Raw genomic sequence first — 10,480 nt, 5'->3', positions numbered from 1 at the left:
TGCCAAGGTTGCAGGTTTGATCTCCAGTCAGAGCACATACAAGAAACGACCAATGAATGCATAAATAAGTAGAACAACGAATCTCAATCTCTCAAAAAAAAAAAAAAAATTAAAAATTAAAAAAATTTTCAAATGTACATAAATCAAGTGTGGGTTTGCTCTCTTTTAATTTTGCAGGGCAAGGTATCCCAAATTATACACCCTTAAAATATTGAAAGAGTTCTAGAGAACTTATGCTCATATTAGAGCTTTCTAGCTAAACTTTGTGTCTCATGGGCCTCAGAAATCAGAGCACCACTTTAGACAAGTACTGTCTTTCCCCTCTCTTTTCAAACACATTGGTTCGTCGTTACACATGGGGCTATAACTGCGGCACAACAAACCACGTCTCAGTCTACATTTCCACTTTTGAAATAGCTAACTGCCTTTCAGTTAAGCAAGATTTTTCAGAGACTACAATACAATAACAATTTTTAAAAAGATGCAGAATATTAGGAATTTTAAAAATATTTAATCATTGCCCCGGCTGGTGTGGCTCAGTTGGTTGGGTGCCATCCTGTGCACTGAAAGGCTGCCGGTTTGATTCCCAGGAGAGGGCATGCAGGAGGTAGCCAATTGATGCTCTGCCTTCACATCGATGTTTCTCTCTCTCTCCCTCTTCCTCTCTCTAAAAATCAATACAAATATATTTTTAAGTATATTTAACCATTTAATTTTTTTTGGAGGGTTATAAAAAGGATGTGCGAAAGAAATTATATAGTTAAACCAGTCATTCTCAATTATGGGAAACGTTGTCCTCTAAAAGATGTTTGGCAACGTGGAGACATTTTTGCTTGTCACAACTGGTTGGCAAGTGCTACTACTGGCATCTAGTGGGTAAAGGCCAGAGATACTGCTAAACATTCTACATTGCACAGGACAGCTATGACAATTTACCACAGATTAGGTAGTTTATAAACAATAGAAATTTGCTTCTCACAGTTCTGGAGGCTGAAAGTCCTGGAGGATGGCGCCAGCATGGTTGGGTTCAACTGAGCCCTCTAGGGGGTTGCAGACTGCTCCCCTCTCCTTGTATCCTCACAGGCAGAGAGGGCCTTTTCCAAGGGCACTAATCCCACTCTGGAGGGCTCCAGCCTCAAAGGTCCCACTTCCTAACACAATCACACTGGGGAGTACAGTTTCTACGAAGAAACTTGCGTGGGACACATTCAGTCCGCAACGGATGGAAATGTGCTCTTCGTTCCTTAGATAAGCTGTTTCTACTCTGCAGCTTCCAAGTTCTCTCTGTCTTTGATATTGTGTTTGGCTATGGGATGGGGGTTTTTCCTTTTCTCCTACTTGGCTTTCTCTGAGCCCTTTTGATTCAGGGACATTTATCCCTATTATTTCTTTAAATGTTTTCTTCTATACTCCTAATTTCTCTCTTAAGGTTCATTATTATCTGGATGTCCTCACTACTACACGTATCCTCCATAATGAGTATTTTCTTTTATATTTTCGATCTCTTTTTCTGATGCCTTCTGGAAGAAGTCCTCAGTCTTCTAAGGGCAGTAATTTATTGGGTATCTGTACCCCATCAGCCAATCCTTCCTCAAAGGAAGACAGGAGCAGTAGCAAATAAGGACAAACAAGAAAAGGCACTACCGTGGGAAGAAATCCCAGCTGAGAGCAAGGTACGTGGGAAATGAAGCCCCCGCGACGGGTTGCTGGTGTGGTGGCAAGAACGGCTTGGCTAAGCCATAGGAATAAAGGACGAGCGGCGCAGTTCCAGGAGTGGTAGGGGGAAAGGCGGGATGAAGTGGGCATAGGTAACTGCAAAAATGAAATGGTTGCGTCCGGGAGGGTTTTTCATGGGAGGTGTAGACGCGAGTGGAAAGAGGCCAATAGAGCAAAGATGACTCAGGAATGAGGGGTTAACCGCAGGAGTCTTCGGAGCGGTCGGGTGAGTACTGGTCACTAGCTGGGATAGCTGTAGGGCAGAGACGAAGGACTTTATATGGATACGAATGTGTCCATAGATCGGAAGGGTGGGAAAGTTCTTACTGTTTCAAATTTATCATTAAAAAACACAACAAGCTGAGAGTGAGGAGGGAGGATAGGAGGTTTGACTAAGGAGAAGGTGTAAAACCGTCAGGGACAGGTTCAATGTGAACTGACTACAAACTGCATGGGGGCTGACACAGTGCAACAAATTTCAAGCGAAAGGACTCAGCACGGTTTTGTTGTTCTTCTGTCCCATCTAAGTTCACTCAGCTGTTTTAGGTAGAGATGCAGAGTAGCTGAAGTAGCTGGATATGAACTAGATTTGCGTTTTCAGTTCAGAGGGACAAGAGAATTTAGGGTATATGCAAAGAAAATGATGTCTATGCTAGATGGGGAGGAAAAGGGGGAGTGATGGCTTACAGGCAGGGATAGGTGATGGAATCAACAGGAGGTCCTGGGAGTCAAAACAATCGTTGGGCTAGGCAGAGTGTGTAGACTGACTTAGAGACGGGTGACAGGGTGCAAACTGAGACTGGAGGTAATGACAAGATTTAGAGCAATGTTTTCAACTACAGGCTGAGTCCCACTACTGGGTCATGAAATCAGTTCGGTGGGTCAGTTTCTCAATAAGCATTTTAAATCCTTGCTGCACATTAGAATCATCTAGAGAACCTAAAAAAAAAAAAATTTTAAAAAGAGCCCACACCTCACTCTCGGAGAGTCTGATTTATTTGGAATGGTGTAGGTTTCAGAAATCAGTTTTTCATTAAAATTGTCCAGGTAGTTCCAATGTGCTGACCTGGTCAGTAACCCTTGTTCCAAGAAGATACTGACATAAAAAGACTGATATAATTAATGGCAGAAAGACAGTACATCAGGTACTAAATTCTAAGAATTGGGGAGAGGGGTGTAAGATATGAGTGATAAATTTTAAGAGGTAAGGGAGCAAGTGGCATAGTCAATGCTAATGAATGTTCTCAACAAAAAGCATTTGCAAGAGAGAAAAATGTGTAAACACGCACACACAAGCCTGTTTAACCACGGTGTAGATGAATTTCAATCAGAAACTGTAACTTAATTTCTTATAATTTAAACTAATTGAAAATAAATGAAAGTCAAGTCAGTAAAAAAAAGTACCTGGCACCTAAGTTCAGGGAATTCCTGTATCTCACCAGGATAAAGTTTGATTTGCATAAACTGTACTTAATTTTAGAATTATGAATATTACTAAAATTGTTTAAAAAAACTATTTGTAAGAAAGAGAAAATAAATTGACTGGAATGTTTATTGGAAAATCTATGTCAAGCTCCATAATTTAAAATTATTTAAAACAAATTAAAAACATCTATAAAAGGTCAGAACATTCAGTATTTTAAGATAAAACTAATTTTAGAAAATTGTATCATGATTATAAAAACAATTATAGCAAGCTATACATTTTTTAATTATAGAAAACATTAAAAATAAAACCTAACAAAATATGTCTTGCTGTTGCTTTGGGGGAAAAGGTGGGAACAAATATTTTTATTTTACTTACATATATTTATTAAAAAATTTTCCATTTGACATTGCAAACAATCCCATTTCTCTTATATTTTGCTCTAATACATGAAATCACACAAAGGAGATGGAATACATAAAATTACAAAGATGGTGGTAAAGTAAGCCACATCACACTCAAATACACACTGAATTACTGCAAAGGGCGTAACTCAGACATACAAGGCATATTAGTTTTAGAAAAAGAGCATACTCACCCCCAAGTACACACACACACAAACTCCACTTTGTTAAACCAAGGAGGAAACAAAATGTATCATAAATAATTAGTCTTCCATTTTCCTGTTAGTTTTTAAGCTCTTTTTCAATAATTATGAAACCTATTCAAGAACAGGATTTTCTTCAAGCATGTATGGTTCAGACACAATTAGTTTTTGTATCCAGTATTCTATTTTGTACTACAGTTCTTTTATTAATATATGCATATATTTACATTCTTTAAAATTAAAACTCTGAATTGTAAAAAGCTGTTTTTCTACTTGATATGCCACAGTCCAGTGTTTACATACTATTCTGGAAGACTGATTAAATTACAATATACAGGTTTGGAAACAAAATCTGATATTATTGAATGTATGTATATTGGAATTTTAGCAAAATGTTTTACTATATTTACCCCATATATTATTATATTCTGAAATTTTATATTAATATAGTGAGGAATTTTATGTACTGAAAAAAAGTCCCAAATTTCTGTTCTATGGTTTTACAAAAATTTAAAAACCGCTTTTCGTTTGATTTCGATTAATTTGTGTTATGTGAAGAGTCCATGTGATAGTGAAAATAATATTATATAGAAATATAAATGTATCTTTCCCATCACAGTTCTTCTAGTTGGCAATAACAAATTATATATGGTAATCATTTTATCCAGACTCTATTATTATTATAAGAATAAACCTGAATATATTCCCCTCAATGATAGACAGCAATTTGGTAAAGAATTAAATTTACATTTAGAAGATAAAAGTTAAGCGTGACAGCATAACATAAAAGTTGATAATCCTTTGTGAATGTGTTAAAGATTTGGGTTATAAACACAGGCATGAAAACTAAAAACACTTTAAGAACAAGCACTGTACGAATATTTATATACAAGTATCATGGCTCATTAAGAAAAAAGATTATTAAAGCATAATGTGAACAATACATTATATTAATTCACGGTATAAACACACTTTGAGGAGTAATTTAAGTCAGGAATAAAAATACAGATATAATATCAGTTAGCACTATTAATACACATTTCGTTGTCATATGTATGAAAATATACACATAGATATAGCTTTTTTAAACCAATTTTTTTACATAAATATTCACTGATTTAAATAAAAGTTGAAAGAGGTAGAATTTGTGTCAATGTTCATGATTTTCAGGAACAAGTACTTCAAATATATTATTACTGTTCTGTCCTTTAACAAGTCCATACAGCCAACTCATTGAAAGTCAACATTCTGAAAAAGGGGGGAAGAGAAAAAGGGGTTAAGAGAAAAATGATAAACCAGATTACTCAGTACACCATGAAAAACTGAAATTCAGTAATGTTTTAATTGAAATTATAGTCTCTAATAAAACCTTTGCCTATTTAGTGGTTAAGTTCTGTACTTCAAAAAGATTCCCTTCAAGCTACCAAAGTACATCAAAATATATGGCTGAAAGAATGACACAGCCTGGAATAACACAGCGTGTTAACTGAGAAAAATCACTCAAAGTAAGAGATAATAGGATATCCAGGTTTAATAAAATCATACTCAAGTACTCGAAATTATGTCTGAGTCTTAAAATGTTATGGAGAGTCAGATATTTTTCAAAATATTTTCATCTTATGTGCTATTTAATCATCTTCCCAATTAAAACACACATTAAAATATGAAAAACTCCATAATGGAAACAGAAAGTAATTATATTTTTCTATACTTAAGGAGACATACTTTAGATATTATCAGACATGTTTTCTAATATTGATGTAAAACAACATTATTGGTAAGAGGAAAAAACTGGAAACAAGCTATATGTCCCATAAGAGGAGATTGTTAAATCAATCCCAGAATATCCATGTGATAAACCATTAGTTACATCACTATTTTAAAATGGCTTTTTTTTTTTTTTGGTTTCAGAGAGAGGAAAGGAGAGGGAGAGAGATAGAAACATCAGTGATGAGAGAGCTGTCACTGACTGGCTGCATCCCGCACACCCCCAACTGGGGATCGAGCAGCAACCGAGGCATGTGCCCCGACCGCGATTCAAACCACAATCCCCTGGATCATAGGTCTACGCTCAACTGCTGAGCCACGCCCGGCCAGGCTAAAATGGCATTTTTTAAAATGCTTTTAATGATATCAATAAATCCTCACAACAATATTAGGGGGGAAAAACCCACAAAGAACAAAACAAAACAACAGGATGAAACTACCTTGAGTATGATCTCTATTAGAATTACATATGTATGTCTATGCATGTGTATGTTAATCACAAATTAAATACAAGAAGGAAGTATACTAAAATGTCAACTGCTATTTTCTCTGAGTTGTAGGATTAAAAGTGATTTTGATTTTACATCCATGTTAGTGGCAGCATTTTCATAATAGCAATCCAAGTGTTCATCAACTGATGAATGCATAAACAAAATGTGGTATATACATACAATGGCATTTATTTAGCCTTAAAAAGAAAGAAAGCTCTGAGACAAGCTCCAACATGGATGAACCCTGAAAACGCTATGCTAAGTGAAATAAGCCATTCACAAAAGGACAAACACTGTATGATTCCATTTATATCGAGGTACACAGAATAGTCAAATTCATAGACAAACTGTAATGGTGGTCACTGGGGGGTGGGGGATGGGAGAATGGGGAGTTAGCATTTAATGGGTACCGAGTTCAGATGGAGAAGGTAAAAAAGTTCCGAAGTTGGATGGTGGAACTAATTTGTGTACAACAATGTGACTGTACTAACTGCCAGAGAACTGTACACTCAAAATGGTTAAAATGATAAACTTAATGTTATGTATATAGTCCATAAAAAAACTAAAAAAAAGATTATTTTCTTTTTTATACTTTTGTATTTTATGTCTTTTCCAGTGAGCATGCATTAGCTATAATAATCAAAGAAGTAAAAACTATAATTGGGTTATATATTTTAACTATTAGAGACACTGTAAATATGAGTTGGTATGACTATTTCATATTCATTTCTGAGTACTGATGGGGAAATCCCTTAAAATTAATTTTGGTAACAATACTTAGAAAATATGACTGGAAATGGGTTACCAATTAACAGCATGATTAGGATACTCTGGGACTTTGCTAATGGCTGTTGGGAGTTTTCTAATCCACATCCACTATGATGGTTATAATAAAAAAATGGAAAATAACAAGTATTGAAAAGGATTTGAAAACTGCAACCCTTACATTGCTGGTGGAAATGTAAAATGGTACAGCTGTGTGGAAAATGTTTTGCAGATACTCAAGAAGTTAAACATAGAATTTCCGTATGACCCAGCAACTCTACCTCTAGATACTCTCAAGAGATTTAAAAACAGGGACTAAAACAGATACTTGCACCCCAATGTTGTTAGCGGTATTACAATAACTATGAGATGAAAACAACCCAGGTGTCCACCAACTGATGAATGGATAAGGTGTGGTATAAAAAAGGGAATATTATCCAGGCATAAAAAGGAATGAACTTCTGAAATATACTGACATATCAGGGGTGGGGAATGTCTGGCGAAATCATTTGGTCTGGCCCTGCCAAGGCAACTGCAGCTAGGACTCGAAATTCAGTAAATCTAAGAGCTTTTTTCATAGCTAATTTTAAAAAAAATGTGTCTTTATTGATTTCAGAGAGAAGAAGGGAGAGGGAGAGAGAAGAAACATCAATGATGAGAGAGTCATCATTGATCGGCCGCCTCCCGCACGCCCCCGACCAGGGACCAAGCCTGCAACCCAGGCATGTGCCCTGACTGAGAACTGAATCGTGATCTCCTGGATCCTACGTCGACACTCAACCGCCAAGCGACGCCCAGCCGGGCCATAGCTAATTTTTAAGTTGATAATTTTGTATGGCCCGCAAATAATGTTATAAATATCCAAATGGCCCCTGGTAGAAAAAAGCTTCCCCACCCCTCACATAGATGAACCTTAAAAGCATTATCCAAAGTGAAACAAGTCAGGCACAAAAGGACAAATGCTGTATGATTTCACTTATATGAAAATCTGAATAGGCAAATTCATAGAGACAGAAAAGTAGATCAGAGGTTACCAAAGGCGGGGAAGTGGGGTCAGGGACTAAAGAATTATTGTTTAATGGATACAGTTTCTGTTTGGGGTGATGAAAAAGTTTTAAAAATAGTGTTGATGGTTGTACAACACTGAGAATTTAATACACTGTTTTCACTAAAAACAGTTAAGATGGCAAAGTTCATGCTATATATATTTTATCACAATTAAAAAATGTTTTCTAATTCATCACATCCTTAGACATTGCTGGAATCCACTATGTTCTGTATCAGTAGTTCCTAAAGTACAGTCTGGAGATCCCTGGGAGTCCCCAGGATGCTTTCAGGGGATCTCTAAGGTCAAGCCTCTTTTTCATAAAACTAAGGAATTATGTGCTTTTTCACTCATTACCTCACAGGTGTACTGTGGAGTTTCCCATAGGCTACATGACGTAAAAGGTAGTAAATATTTTAGATATGTGGGCCACAGGGTGTCTGTCACAACTACTTAATTCTGCCACTATAGAAAAGCAGTGTTATACAATATGTAAACAAATGGGTGTGGCTACACTCCAATAAAGCTTAAATTTACAAAAACAGGGCCCACAGACCCTAGTTTACCACCCCTGATCTAAATACAGCTATAAATCGGGCATGAGAAAAAGTTTGGGTCACAGCTGTTATGAGGCTTTCTAACGGGAAATTCAAATTAATGCAGCAGTTAGAAGTTGTGAGGACACAATGCTTGCCGCCAGCACTGAGAAGTAGTCCTCAAAGTGAAAGAGGAAAATGTATCTTTTACTCAAACAAACAAACATAAAAGCAAAAGCACAGCAATCAGAAATCATTTAAACATAGGCCCTTCAAATATCAATAAACTCTGGGGCCATCTTATGTTAAAGCATAGCACATAACTAATGTTCATAAGGAGGATTCTGAGTCATCGAGGAAATGCTTAATGATCTCCTATGTACTTCTATTAAAAGAGGCAAAAAATGCATAATTTTTAAAAGAACTAATTTTACTACTGTCAAAGCCTGCATTTTTCACAGTCACCTACTTCTCAAACCCTGAGTCTGACATGCTTCTTTCCCATTCGTTCCCATCTCCAGTGAATCAGCACAGTCTTTGACTTTTCCTCAGTCAAATGTGTCCTAGCATTCTGGAAAACTGTTTTGCCATATCTGCTCAAGCCCAAACATTTGCATGTCCAGTGACTTGACAATTTCACTCTCAAGTATAGACCCAAAAGAAATGCACACCTCTCTTTACCAACAGGCAGTATTAGAATGTTCACAACTCTTTGTAATAGCCTGAACTGGAATTACCAGTGCCCATCGACAACAGAAGGAGTAAATGGATTGTGGTAAGTTCACAAAATGGAATATTCTACAGTAACAAGACTGAACAATCCACGAGGACACACAATAGTATGGATGAATCTCACAAATGTACTGTTGAGGAAAAGGGGCCAGAAATGTATGGTATCATTTTTTAAATGTCCAAAAACAGGCAAAAAAAAAAATCTATGCTTTTAATAGTCAGGATGGTTATTTTTAGAGTAGGGCTTATGACCAGAATGGAGCCCAAGTGAGGCAATGTTTTGTTTCCTGATTTGGGTGCAGGTAGCATACTTGTGTGTGCTCAGTTTGTGAAAATTCACTAAGCTGTATACTATGACATGACACTTTTCTGTACATATAATTTATTTTTTAAAATCTGCCCTAGCTTTCAATATTATTACACTGATCCTGAACTGATTATACTGTTCATTTCATATCTCTTTCTGGTCTCCCTGCCTCTGGTTCCTACCCTCCCCAAAAAGCCTAAGTACAATTTTGAAGTTAATCTGCCAGGGACAGTTCTTTCATCTTAACCCCTCCCTTGTATGCATACTATACATAAGAGGACCTTCACTGGCTCCCCTGACTTAGAGAATAAAGGCTACAATCTCCAATTTAGTCTCACATTAAATAATTGCATATAGCTCACTCTACTTCCATGCCTTTCTCCCTCAGTTTCCCCAGCAGCCTGCCATTCTAATCAGATTCAGTCTACTGTGCCACATGCATTCCTGTCTGTCTCTGTCCACACTTTTATCATCTATTATTTGTACTCTGAATTTGGCATTTCATTAACTATTTCTCTGTGGTTCTCGCACTGTCAGGGACCGGAAACGTTCAGTTCGATGAGTTTTACAATCACATGCTCCATAACCACCCCACCGAATGGGATGGTCCATTATTCCCACCAGGAATAATGGTGGTTGGAAGCTCCCTGACCACTTCTGCAGGCAACCTCTCTCCCTCCCCCAAACACAACTTCCTGAATTTTTATAACCGAGGTTAGTTTTGCTCGTCCATGGTGTTTCATACATACCTTTCTGAAAAAGATCAGTTTATGTGTTCAGGAGAATGTAAAGGAGACTTCAGAGTAGAACTAAGGGGTGGTGTGGGAAGACCATGTCGACGCATCTCTTGGATTGCTCGCTCTCTGTCAAGTAAGATGAAATAAGGGATAATACCAAAAAGGGTTACATAAATACAAGGTGTGGTGGTGTTGTTAATATTTCTACTCAATTAATTTGTTTCTACTAAATTTAAACCCTATATCTTTATAGATTTTTAAGTAGATAAAAGACTTCAATGAAAGGAATTGTATTATTAGAGACTGTTCAAAGCCCCTGAGTACAGATTTCCAAAGTTGGATGGTTCCACC

At 36.8% G+C, this 10,480-nt stretch overlaps 1 protein-coding gene across 1 annotated transcript in view; it reads right to left on the bottom strand.

Moving 5' to 3' along the window:
- Nucleotides 1–3,871: 3,871 nt before the first annotated feature.
- The window catches only part of CEP135 (centrosomal protein 135), a 56,715-nt gene continuing 50,106 nt past the window's right edge, over nucleotides 3,872–10,480 (bottom strand). Inside the window, exons 26-27 of the mRNA XM_081137947.1 lie at nucleotides 10,142–10,255; nucleotides 3,872–4,997 (exon numbers count right to left, since the gene is read on the bottom strand). Coding sequence (XP_080994073.1) covers nucleotides 10,156–10,255 — 100 coding nt within the window. The 3' untranslated portion in view covers nucleotides 3,872–4,997; nucleotides 10,142–10,155. The remainder of the gene's footprint in view (nucleotides 4,998–10,141; nucleotides 10,256–10,480) is intronic.

Source organism: Miniopterus schreibersii (genome assembly GCF_964146895.1).
Source record: "Miniopterus schreibersii genome assembly, chromosome: 1".
Taxonomy (NCBI): Eukaryota; Metazoa; Chordata; class Mammalia; order Chiroptera; family Miniopteridae; genus Miniopterus; species Miniopterus schreibersii.
This window is presented reverse-complemented; position numbering and strand designations above follow the sequence as displayed.